This window comes from Hemiscyllium ocellatum, chromosome 12, assembly GCF_020745735.1.
Source record: "Hemiscyllium ocellatum isolate sHemOce1 chromosome 12, sHemOce1.pat.X.cur, whole genome shotgun sequence".
In the NCBI taxonomy this organism is placed as follows: domain Eukaryota; kingdom Metazoa; phylum Chordata; class Chondrichthyes; order Orectolobiformes; family Hemiscylliidae; genus Hemiscyllium; species Hemiscyllium ocellatum.
Genome location: NC_083412.1, coordinates 77,839,926 through 77,853,605, shown reverse-complemented (window position 1 = coordinate 77,853,605; position 13,680 = coordinate 77,839,926). Strand labels below are relative to the sequence as shown.

The 13,680-nt window shown below is 40.0% G+C and overlaps 1 protein-coding gene across 2 annotated transcripts in view; it reads left to right on the top strand.

Moving 5' to 3' along the window:
• The window catches only part of LOC132821151 (protein downstream neighbor of son homolog), a 35,113-nt gene that overhangs the window by 4,743 nt on the left and 16,690 nt on the right, over window positions 1–13,680 (top strand). The window contains exons 2-6 of one of the 2 annotated variants that reach the window (XM_060833747.1): window positions 619–699; window positions 6,333–6,533; window positions 9,627–9,805; window positions 10,871–11,049; window positions 11,924–12,020. In XM_060833747.1, the coding sequence (XP_060689730.1) occupies window positions 619–699; window positions 6,333–6,533; window positions 9,627–9,805; window positions 10,871–11,049; window positions 11,924–12,020 (737 nt within the window). Of the gene's footprint in view, window positions 1–618; window positions 700–6,332; window positions 6,534–9,626; window positions 9,806–10,870; window positions 11,050–11,893; window positions 12,021–13,680 lie in introns of both variants that reach the window. The other variant, XM_060833746.1, reaches the window with a different exon arrangement.

The following is a 13,680-nucleotide window of genomic DNA, read 5'->3' as shown; positions in this document are numbered from 1 at the left end:
TGAAGTGGACGGTGTCACACAATAACGAGTAGATATCTACTTAAGGCAAATTTATAGTGCATGTTTGATGTGGTGCAGAAAATAGAAGGATCAAAGTAGCCAGGTATAATTTCGTGAATCAAGTTCATATCAGCTGTTAACAAAAATCAAGATTATAAGTGGGGGAAATCTCAAGGACATTCTGTCCACTTTTCTGAATGCCTCAAACCTGGGCAATAAGTGAAGATTGTGGTGAAAGAAAATTTATGGTCCTTGCAATGAGCGTGCTAAGATAGTTGTTGTGAAAAACCCTAAAAAACCGTAAAGACATATTTGAAACTGTAAAAGTAAAGATAACTCCACAGTGACGTGTTATGGAGAAAGTATTAGTATTTTGATCAGCTGAAAATCTGCAGAATTCTTCAAATGGATGAAGCAGAAAAAGGGTTGATCTATGTAGTTAGATGACATAGCAAAATGGTTGCAGATCAGCTGCAATGAATGAGAATGATGTAAGACACTCAAACAACACTGTGACAGTAGATCTCCTGGTAAGAATAGACCAATTGTATGTTATCCTAAAGTATACATTAACTCATTTATCACATTTTGATATTGTATTCTCTTTTGGCTAAAAAGGTGTCCCCTATAAAAGATGAAGATTCTGTGTGGGAAGGCGAAGAATTAATTTCTCAACAGTCAGCTCCTGAACTAACAAAGGTTAAGACTTTATTTATCGTTGCAATATGCATTGTCTGTTTACTGAAAAGTTCGTGGGACAGTATTTTGTGTATTTTGAGTTTTACACATTGTAGGCCTCAGAGACTCATATAGCCTGTAAGAAAATTAGAAAGAATGCTGTTCAGAAGTATGATGGAATAATCCCACTCGTCTGAAGAAGAATAGCTCCAACAAACTTAAGCTGACACCATCTGGAACACACCCGCCCTCATTATTGATACCATGCCGCAAATATTTGGTGTCTCCACCATTGACATGCAATAGCAGCAGTGTACACCACCTACAACAGACACAACACTTTCCATGACCACGATCATCTAGGAGGACATGGGCAGCAGATACATGAAAATTCAATAACTTTACCTCTCCCTGATGCATGATTGTTCTCTGTAGGCTAGCCTCTAGCTCATAAACTGAGTAAAAGCTGCTGAAGCATCAAGTAAAACCCTTGATCATAATTGTATCAGGAGCTCCAAAATACTGCTACTTTGATCTATGACCTGAATTTATATATTAGTAAAACAGAAGCACACAAAAAACTTTACCATATAGAGACTTGCCTGCTTGCTCCTTACTCTGTAGTAGAGCAAGAACCAATTTCACTCAGTTACAAAGAATGTACCTCAGTCTCTGCCAATTTCAACACCTTCACTTTGTCCAGTCCTCTTGGTGATGCTAATTGCCCACCGCTCTGCTGTGACCTCTACCACCAAGAAGGATAAGGGCAGCAGATGCAAACCACATTCAATTTTTATCCAAGTCACATCATCTTAACTTGGATTCACATATTTATTTTTTGTGACTGAATTAAAATTTTGAAACTTTTTCCCTCATCGCACTGTGGGAGTAATTATCATTTGGACTACAATTCAAGAAGGCAGCTCCCAGTATCTTCTCAACAACAGTTAGGGATTGACAATAAACACTGGCCCAGCAGCAAAACCAACGTCCTGGGAATGCTTGTGGTCACTTTGTCATTTACATTCATGTCACCGAAGGAGACCATTTGCCTATCAAGTTCATGTCAGCTGTTTGCCCAGCAGTGCAGTCAGTCCCATGCTATCCCTATATCAGGGAGATTACTTTCCTTCAAGCACCAAACTAATTTCCTTTTGAGACTGTTTTCACTTCCAGTATTAATGTGGGTAGTGTATACCAGATCATTCATTTTCTGCATTAAAAATACATTTCCTTCTCATTCCTCACCTTCGTCTTGTGTCCCCCACCCAGCCTTGAATCTTGTCTCACCTTGACCTTTTACTATCCACTGAGGAGCCACTTTCCTGGTCTACCATATCCCAAACAGTCATACCCTTGCAAGTGCCAAGAGATGTTCCCTTAATCCTCTTTGCCTTCCTTCTGTCTCCTTTTCATTCCCTCTGTTCACCTCTCTGTTGCTGTGCATTCTTCAGGACTTTGCTATTATGTCTGTATTGCCCCTTGAAACAATTTGCATTAGAAACTTTAGCTAAACAGAAAAGTAAAAGTAAACAACTCCAAGATAGTTGATAGCATCCACTGATGATGGAGGATTAATGGGAGACTGGCACAGCATATGGTTATCTAAGTAAACTTGCCTTGGTAGCCTTATTTTTAAAGAATCCACACAGTGTGGAAATAGGCCATTCGGTCCAACAGGTCCACACCAATCCTCCAAAGAGCATCTGACCCTGACCCTGACCCAGACCCATTCCCCTACTCTATCCTGTAACTCTGCATTTTCCATGGCTAATGCACCTAACCTGATGAAGGGCTTTTGCCTGAAACGTTGATTTTCCTGCTCCTTGGATGCAGCCTGACCTGCTGTGCCTTTCCAGCACCACTCTAATCTGATCTCCAGCATCTGCAGGCCTCACTTTTTGCCTAATGCGCCTAACCTACACAACTAGTCCACCTAACTTGCACATCTTTGGACTTTGGACATTTTGGTCCCTTTTACTAGCTGCAATCTTAAGGAACTCTTTTCCCGCAGGCTTCCTCCATCGTCTGTGATCCACTTGAAGAAAGAGATGGCTGACAAGGACTGCTTGTTTTCTCCAAGCACTCATTAATATACTTTTATTGTTGTGGTTCTGTTCGCTGAGCTGGGAATTTGTGTTGCAGATGTTTTGCCCCCTGTCTAGGTGACATCCTCCGAGCAAAACCAATGTAGTGTACAAAATCCCATGCAAGGACTGCACAAAACACTTCATAGGACAAACAGGAAGACAGCTAACGATCCACATCCATGAACACCAACTAGCCACGAAACGACATGACCAGCTATCCTTAGTAGCCACACACTGAGATGACAAGTAACATGAGTTCGACTGGGACAACGCTACTATTATAGGACAAGCCAAACAGAGAACAGCCAGGGAATTCCTAGAGGCATGGCACTCATCCACAGATTCAATCAATAAGCACATCGACCTGGACCCAATATACCGGCCACTGCAGCGGACAGCTGGAACTGACAACCGGAAGCGGTAGATACAAATCACTAAATGCGGGAGGAAACATCACAGAAGCGCTTCACAGGAGGCTCCCAAGCACTGAGGATGGCACCTAGACTTGGGTCGAAACGTCTGCAACATAAATTCCCAGCTCAGCGAACAGAACCACAACAACGACAAGCACCCGAGCTACAAATCTTCTCCCAAACTTTGAATATACTTTTATGTCTAGCGGTTGATAGTTTCCCTATCTCAATTACACCATCTCTTCAACACAGAATGGCACAAAATTGTTTTTTGTTGTGCCCTTGTGCCAGATTTTGCTTACTAGCATTAGGAGCAATATATGGCATTAAGCTTGGGAAGTTCTTGTGGTGCAGTAGTAATGTCCCTACCTCTGAAACCAGGTGGCCCTGGTTCAAAGCCCACCTGCTTCAGCAATATGTAATAACATAAAGTCATAGATGTACAGCACAGAAACAGTCCAACTTGTCCATGTCGACCAGATATGCCAAACCAATCTAGTCCCACTTGCCAGTACCTGGCCCACATCCCTCCAAACCCTTCCTATTCGTATACCAATCCAAATGCCTTTTAAATGTTGCAATTGTACCAGCCTCTACCACTTCCTCTGGCAGCTCATTCCATACACGTGCCACCCTCTGTGAAAATGTTGCCCCTTAGGTCTCTTTTATATCTTTCCCCTCTCACCCTAAACCTATGGCCTCTAGATCTGGACTGACTGTCTATTTGCCCTACCAATGCCCCTCATGATTTTGGAAACCTCTATAATGTCACCCCTCAACCTACCATCTCTGTTCTACATTTTGTTTTAAAAGCTGTTAAGTTGAATATGTTTTGTGTTAAGAAATGGGGAGGATGTGTTTTTATTTGTTCTTGAGTGGTTGACCTGAGAAATCTGGAGGCCTGTTTACATGCATTATATTGAAGTTTTGTAACAGTACCTGGTCCATTAGAAAATGTATGGGGGAAAAAACCTGTTGTTGCCTCACAGCAACCATGTCCATGGGTGGATGGAGACTCTTAATTAGATTTCATTCCCTACAGTGTGGAAACACACCCTTCAGCCCAACAAGTCCACACAGACCTTGCGAAGAGTAACCCACCTGGACCCATTTTCCCCCGAACAAATGTACCTAACTCTATGGGCAATTTAGCATGACCAATTCACCTAACTTGACATCTTTGGACTGTGGGAGGAAACCCACACAGACACTGGGAGAATGTGCAAACTCCCCACAGACAGTCACCTGAGGCTGGAATCAAGCCCGGGTCCCTGGCGCTGTGAGGCAGCAGTGCTTACAACTGAGCCATCATGCTTCCCCAAATGAGAAGACGTTGGGAATAGCCAGCCTTGAACTTGGCCTTTCTGGCCCAGAAGACTCTTGGATAGACTTTGCTTAGATTAGATTCCGTACAGTGTAGAAACAGGCCCTTTGGCCCAACAAGTCCACACTGACCCTCCGAAGAGTAACCCACCCAGTCTCATTTCCCTCTGACTAATGCACCTAACACTATGGGCAATTTAGTGTGCCCAATTCACCTAACCTGCACATCTTTGGTCTGTGGGAGGAAACCGGAGCACCCGGAGGAAATCCACGCAGACACCAGGAGAATGTGCAAACTCCACACAGTCACCCGAGGCTGGAATTGAATCCACAAGAGAAACAAGTAGTGTGTGTGCCTGAGGAGACTAAGGTATTACACTCCAGTAAGAAATCCAGCGAGACTGAGTTTAAGAAGCTGGTATTTACCCTGAAGCTAAAGCAATAATGCATTTAGTTTGCATTTTTTTTTGATTATTGGGGAAAGATGCCATCTGGAAGAAAAAGCTAAGCATCTTGTGAAAACACAGGGAATTATCCAAAAGAAGGCAATAACACCTGTATCAGCCGAAGCAAGAAGCCTTTGTGTGATGATATAATCACAATTATTACAGGAAGAGATCATTCAACCCATTGTCTTCACCAGCTCTTCAAACATGTACCATTAACCTGTGCCAATCTCCTGCTTTATCTCCATACCTCAGCACACTACTTATAGTCAACTAATCATCCAATACCCTCTTGAATGCCTCGCTTGAACCTGTCTTCATCACCTTTCCAGCCAGTGCATTCAATATCCAAACTACTCACTGGGGGGAAAAAATATATTTTGCATCACCTTTTCTCTTGCAAGTCACTTTAAATCTATTCCCTCTCATTGGGTTACTTTTATGAACAGAACGGCATCTCCCCTAACTACTCTATCCAGCACACTTGTGATTTTGAAACTTCTAGTGAATCTCCTTTCAGTCACCTCTCCAAGGAGAACAGTCCCAACTCCTTCAGTCTATCCTTATAATTGAAGTTTCTCATTCCTGGGGCCATTCTTGTAAATTGCTACTCCAATCCCTCCAGTGCTTTCGCATCTTTCCTATAATGTGGCACCCATGACTGTACACAATACTCCGTAGATGAGGTCTAACACTGTTTGTTTAATTAATTACCGCTAGCTCTTCACTGGAGTTTGGTATCAACACGAATGTTGCCAGGATAAAGGGATGGTGAAAGTATGATTTCTTTTGTATTTGTCATGGAAGTGTTCCTGCCTTATTTTTAAAGGCAACCAACAATGGTTAGGCCAGCTTTTATTCTACATATCTTTATTGAATTCAAATTTCACCATCTGCCATGATGAGCCTTGAGCCCATATCTCCACAGCATCAGTCTAGGTTCTGAATTCCCAGTCCAATGACATTATGACTATACCGCTGCCTCCCCTTGGAGAGGTGCGGACTTGGAAACAAATTTGGCACAAACTTGGAAACTCACTGGAGATTCTGTGTGCCTCTGGATGACACTGTTCATTAAGCCATCTGAACTGCTCCCCATTAAACTGTTGATTACTGTTCAGTGTGAGTTTTGATGTCCACTGAAAATCTCTAGGATACTTTTTTAAATGAGTAGTATAATGCAATGGATTCTGCTATTACCAGAGCCAAATGCTGCAGCTCAAAAACTTGATCACACCTGTTATAAATAGCATGAAGTATTAATTATTAGAAAAAAAATAATATCCAAAGTACAAAAGGACATTGAAAAATGGAGTTTTATATTTCTCACACTAGCTTTTATTCAGAGTTTGACTGTAATATTTCTTATTTTGTTTTCCCAGAACTTGCAAAGTTCCAATGCATTTTCTGAACACACATCTTTGCCTAAAGAGTTTCCTGCAGATTGGAGTGTCAAGACGTGGGTACTTTTCAAATCTCCTCATCCTTTTACTTGGACAGGTCATCTCAAAGCATCAGAGGAAGCCAAAGGGTTAATACAGCACTGTCGTTCCTCAGTGATTGATTTCCCTCTGCATATAGAGGTATCAAATGAATTGTTTCTAATAAAATTGTCAAACGGTGAAAACTACAATCAAAGGAAATTTGAATTTTAAATTCACTTCATTCTGAATTTAGATTGTGATAAGACTTGACCCAAATTCTGATTCAAGCTGATAGTGTTGATATTTCTTTCTGCTGCACTTTGTATGTCAAAGTAACTAATTTATTAACACCAGGCAAAATTAATTTTGACGAATGTGGCACACAAAGAGACCAAGTTCAAGCATTAGTTGCATCTTATAGGGTGCTTAAAATTTTGAAAGATGTAAAACCTGATGGGTCAGATATTATCACCTAGTAGGATCTGGCAGGGATTCCCATCACTAAATGGAACTAGGAAATGGCTGATGGAAATTTGTCAATTAATGGATAATTGGGCAAAAAATGAAGGGGTTTATGTATGCCTTTATATAAAGTAGGAGTTCATATTTTTCTTTTTCTGCTTTAAACTGAAATGGAGTTTGGGCTGTTATATAGCTAAAATATCAGGAAAGGTTTTGCAACTTGGAAAATCTAGTGCTGCATATTTTGACTGTGCCAGACATTGTTGCTTTTTGAAGCATTAGGGGAAAGAATTTGATACTGGGCGGTGCTAAAAGCAGTGAAGTACGGAAATTCTGAGAGATGATATAGCTCAGATTGAGTTGGAGTGTTGCAGAACTAAGTGCCAAAAGCATTAAAATCTTGGAAATTGAAAGCATCCCTTCCTTTCGTTCTTGCTCTTGTTCTCTCTCGCTCACACCAGGTCCCCACTATCCACTCTGGTTGAAACCTGCTTGGGAAAGCTCCAACTCAAACATAATATCCCTTTCATGACGTCATGCTGAACCTGCTTGATCATGTTATGATTTTTCCAAAGGTGCTGCTACATTCCTTACTTCCAACAATAGATATTAAGTTAATCAGTTTTTGCCTCCCTTTTTTTGAATAGAAATGTCATATTGACAGGTTTCTAATCAAATATGGTACCACAGCTATAACAATCAAACTGTTGCAATTGACCTTTTGTCTGATGATCAAAATGAGGCCTCAAAATTGGGTACTAAAGTCAAATATTTGCCAGAAAGGTCCAGTCAATGGAAAAGTGTGAATGTTATAAGTAGAGTGGGAAGGTCACTAGGAAATAGAATAAAAGTTGGAAATGCATGATGAAGAGCAAGCGGTTTAGCCCTTTGATTGCAGGAGAATTAAGTTTTTTTTAAATAGATAAAGAATAGTTTAAACTTGGACAATGGTTGTAGAAGTAAAGGTGTCCCAAGAAAGAGTTCAGCCACCAAGAGACACTTTTTCTATGCACGTTCATTTATGTGATTGGGCTAGCTGTCCCCTATCTGACACCTAGAATGAGATCAGACTGTTCAAAGGAATCGTATTAATAGGTGAGGAAGATCAATGTTCTAGAAAGTGGTAAAGACAAGACAGTGAATGGAGCTTAACAATATCTAGGAATATCATACACAGCAGAAATGCCACCAGCAGCAGAAGTCTGTGTCATCAGATCATATTAGTGGCTGCAACAAATATAGAAGACTAGCAAATAAAAGTTGCGAAACAGCAAGTGTTACAAAGTTGAAGCAAATTTGAGGTGTATACCAAGGTGCCAGATAGAGGGCAGGTAACCCTATTGCATAGATGGATATGCGTGGAAAACATATCTCGGTGGGACTTAAAAGGCTGAAGCAAGGCTAATGGCACAAGGTTTGAAGAAAAACTGAAGGACCAAGACATAACAGATAATTTACCTTCCAAGTAAAGCAATTTTGAACATAGAGATCAGCTCAAAAACAACATGCTTCTTTGCCCTCAGAAATGCTGAACACAGTGTGAATGATAATTGTTGCTCGGGAAGCTAAAAAGATCAGATCAGTAAAAAGTACCTTGCCAACAGAAACTTCTACTATGTTGTGGCAGAAGTATGGCATTTTTCTTAGAAATAATAGAAGACATTTTAAAAAGTAATTCAACAGTTACAAACAATGAGTATTACATCAATACAGTATGGGTCTGCAGATCCTTGAAAGTGGCAACACCGATGAATAAGGTGGTCAAGGAGACATACAGCAGGCTTGCCTTCATTGGCCAGGACATCCAATATAAAAGTTGGCAAGTTGTGTTACAGCTGTACAAAACTTTAGTTCGGCCACGTTTTGAGTATTGCATATATTTCTGGTCACCACAGTACCAGAAGGGCATGGGTGCTTTGGAGAAGGTTCAGAGAAAGTTTACAAGAATGATGCTTTGCCTGGAGAGTTTTAATTATGAGGAGAGGTTGGATAAAGTCTGATTGTTTTCATCGGAAAGATGGAAGTTGAGGGGCGACCTGATAACAGTTTCTAAATGAAATTAACCACTGGCGAGAAAGGATTTATAGGATCTGTCGTTATGCTGATTAAAAAGTGGATGGATGAAAAGAGGTAATAAAATTGCTCTGGATATTCAGAGACTTTTACCCAGCCTGGAAAGTTCATTTACAAGAGGGTGTGCTCCCTACCTAATTGCCCAAGTTGAAATTCAAAGGGGCTGACTTCCAGCAGTGTATTGCTTCTTTATAGTTTTCCTCCTTTGCCTCATTAAGCTGATTTTTTTTTTAATTTTTTTTTAATTTTAATCTATTTTTGTAATCAACCTGTTCAGAGATGTCACTACACACCTCTGAAGCAGGTGGTACTTGACCCGGGTGTCTCAGTTCAGAAGAGCTCCTCTTTAAAGTACAATGAACAAGCACTACCCACCGAGGGCCGGTGAACCCAGCACTTTAGATACTTTAAATGAACTTGTTCAGAGATATTGCTACACACCTCAGGAGTAAATGTCAGTTGACCGTGGGTTTCCTGGGACATTACCAATGTGCCACAGGAACTCTGTTCTATAAATTATATGGAGAAATAGAGAGAAACACTGGCCCAATGAATGTTAATGATGTAAATAGTACCTAAACGTACTGAATCTCCTCCACCACCATCCCCCACCCAAGCCATGTATATATCTTTGAAATTGGGTTGTGTTTAATTAACTTGATAATTACCTTAGATTTCTTAGCATAATTTAACATTTTCATTTTTATTTATGCCTAGGACCCAAGGTCATGCACAGATTTACGCTGTGCATTCCAGCAGAGTCTTGTGTACTGGCTTCACCCCTCACTGCCATGGCTATCACTTTTTCCTCGAATAGGAGCAGAGCGGAAAATGGCAGGCAAGAACAGTCCATGGTCACAAGATGAGGAACTCCAACAAGTGCTGATGAGTGAATGGTATGGGGTTTTCTTTAATGAACTTCAATTGTATAATGCTTAACAATCAAATGATCGAAAGTCTATTGGAATGTATTCATGTGCAGGTACAAATTGTTCTGAAGCATTTTGACATATTTCATACCTGTTAGAGAACTCTTGCACACCAAAGGTCTAGGCTGGTTTATTACTCCATGTGCCATCATATTGATTGAATAGCTTTCTCAGTTGTCAAATTCTGAGTCTGTCTCACTTTTGGGACTACCTGCTGTATTTTTTTTTGTCAGCTTGCTTAAGGTCAACATAAAGAGCTCCTCCATTCAGAATCTGAGAAAGTTCTCATGTCTTGGTCAAGATTCCACTTTCAGTACCATCCTAGAAACTGTTTTTTGTTTATTTGTGGTTAAAAATTTTGGACAACCTAGCAGTTATATTTTATTACACCACAGCACTACAAATGTAATGTAAATTAAACCATCTGTTTCTGCAAAATCACAAATTTGCTTATCGCACCGAGAAATAAGTAACAACAAAGTTCCGAACCTACAGGCAAAAATTGCATAATCTGATTTTTAATTTATTTATTAACGAACTCTGCACTCATGAATTTCATCATTTGTGGTGGGTCTCGAACAGAGCCCCCTCCGATACAGAGGAAAAGCTATATTCATTAAAAAGTACTTTGACATTCTTAAATGGCTGGCATTATTTAAAAAGGGGGAATCTTTCTTTCCTTTGCTGCTGATCCAATCACAGTTTCATGTGTGTTTGCAAATTGAATGGTATGAGCTATTGTGACACAGTGATAGTATCCTGTCTCTGGGTCAGAAATTCTTGTTTCAAGTCCCACTTGCACTGAAAATGTGTCTTAACATATTCAAACAGCTTTATTCAAAATAGCTAAAAGTTGAATGGTATACACTGCCTAAGCTCGCACTTGAATGGTCTCTTGAGAAACTGTATAGGAATCCAATTCCTAGAGAAATCAAAATTTAATTTTGGCAGTGCCTGCCGAATGAACTTGATTGAGAGAAAAATAAATTTGATTAGTTTCAGTTGATACTTTTTTCTGTTAAATTTCTCTAGGTCGCTCAGCTTTAGTTCATTATACAATTTACTACGAGCCAAACTTTGCCCCTATTTCTACTTCTGCACCTATCAATTTACAGTGCTGTTCCGGGCACCAGGAGTTGCAGGAAGTGGTGTGCTTACAGCTGTTATTTCACCTACAACAAGGGGTCTCAGAGAAGCTATGAAAAATGAAGGTAAGATCCAATGTATATGTAAAACTGTTATTTTGGGAAAATCCCTGTTAAAACCTTCTGTCCAGGGTTGGCCCTCATGTTATACAGTGACAAGAGATCTGCAGCACAGGAAAAGGCCCTTCAACCCAACAAGTCAGCGCTAGCCAAAAACAACCACCCAACTATTCTAATCCCATTTTCTAGCACTTGACCCGTGCCTTGGTGTTGCAAGTGCACAAATAAATATTACTTAAATGATATGAAGGTTTCTGCTTCTACCACATTTACAGGCAGAGAGTTATATGGTCCCACTAGCCTCTGGATGAAAAAGAAATCCTCACCACCTCTAAATCACTTCCCCTTATCTTAAATCAATCCCTCAATCAAGAACCAATGATCCCTCCAACAAGTGGAAAAGTTTCCTCTTGTCCACCCTGTCTGCGCCCCTCCACAATTTTAAACATCTCAATCATGTTCACCTTCCCTCCTCACTCCACAACCCACCCCAGTATCCTCTGCACCAAACTCTTCTCATAACTCAAACTCACCAGCCCTCCTGGATACAATGTTCTAACCAGAGCTTAATCAATGTTGATTCATGCATTCTATTGATACAAATCTGAGTGGCTTTCTGAGATGAATTTTTGAATGTTTCCACAGTGTTAACATCTAAAATTTCTTTGAGACTGCTCATATAATATTCCATTATGTAATGTTTCTCCTCTTTCTGCCCAATTCACTCAGATGAGTTAATCTTCCAGTTGACACTTATTGATATTCCAGTTGAGATTGATTGGTCATTGAAAACAGCAACAAACATGATCACAATACTGTACTTGATGATGATGATGCTGTCTTTACATAGGAATCATATTTTCTTTGCCCTTATTGGAAGATGATAAAAATGGGAAAAAAGAAAAAAATGGAATTACAGGTGTGAGAAAAGACACTCTAGGTCCTGAAACACAGGAAGAAAACTCCGATGTTCTCAAGTAAGTCTACCTTAATGCCATATTGGTGTGAAAAATGTTATTAGCACACATCTTGTATATCAGTTGAATTTAAATGTTTTGACAGTCACATTTCAAAGAAAATTTAAGTTTTAAAATAACACCTAAAATAAAATAAGTTCAAATTAATGTCTTTTTATGGAGTAGATGCAGACCAAGCAAAACATTTGTGATAATTCCAGTATCTTTATTGCAGCTGTTTTTTTTATTATTGTAGGACTTCCAGCAATTCTGTCACCAAAGCCTCTAACTGAATCAAACCTCCTCATTGAATAAAGCTACATTAAACCATCCATTTGTAAAACTAAGCCCCAGGAATATCAATACAATTTTATTTCAAAAGTCTGGCCTTGAGTTTTGTGTCATTGGATATGAATGTCTAAGTGTTTTCTCTCCAACTGTGCTTCCTTTCTTCCACCACCACACCATTGTCTGTCTCCAATCAAAGTATATTATTTGTTGATGGGATCCTCTTACCACTCTTCAGTTTTCTTTTCCTCCATCAGCATTGTTGTTGCTGCCGCTAAATATTGGCATGTGAGCAAGCCAATACTCTCATCTCCAACTGGGTATAAAATGAACAGTCATTAACAGTAACCACTTCCCTGAAAGTTTTTCCACAAATTAGTCATTCATTTAAAATTCCTAAAAAAAAACTTGATTCCAACCACTTGCCTCCATCCTGAACCAAAGTGACCCCAAAAACCGAAATGTGCTGCTTGTGCATCCAGGATCATCTTCAAATTTCTCATTTCTCATTTTTTTTTACCTTTTTAATCAGATTTTCTTCATAAAAATCATCGTATCTGCACTCACTTTAAATGTTAAGCATGTTTCTTGTGTATTTCATAAATAGTAAATGGACATTTCCCAGTGGATTCAACTATACCAAAGAATGGTGGTGTTTTTTTCTTATGAAACCAATTGCCTTTTAGCTGTAAATCACTTCTGCACTGGTGAGACGAGCTTCATATTCCAGGATTATTCAAATTTTAACTATCTGCTGAAGTTGAAATTATTAGCTGAATTTAAATTCCACCAGTTGTCATGATGGAGCTTAAACCAATACCTCCAGAGCATTTGCCAGGTCTGTCAATTCGTGGTCCAATTGTGTTATCACTGCTACCATTTCCATTTTGTCCAAGTGGTCAAATAGTTTGTGAGCAATTATCATTCATTTGGGGCGGCACAGTGGTTAGCACTGCTGCCTCACAGCGCCTGAGACCCGGGTTCAATTCCCGACTCAGGCGACTGACTGTGTGGAGTTTGCACGTTCTCCCCGTGTCTGCGTGGGTTTCCTCCGGGAGCTCTGGTTTCCTCCCACAGTCCAAAGATATGCAGGTCAGGTGAATTGGCCATGCTAAATTGCCCGTAGTGTTAGGTAAGGGGTAAATGTAGGGTAATGGGTGGGTTGTGCTTCGGCGGGTCGGTGTGGACTTGTTGGGCCGAAGGGTCTGTTTCCACACTGTAATCTAATCAATACATGTATACAAGAGGTACAGGCACGTCGATAAGCTACATGAAAGGTTGGCACTGTACCCAAACACCGTCTGCATCATTCTTTGAAATAAGTTAGCATCTTGTGTGAGGAAAATTAACTTTCATTTTTTTCTTGCAGGTAGAAAACTGAAACATTTCGACA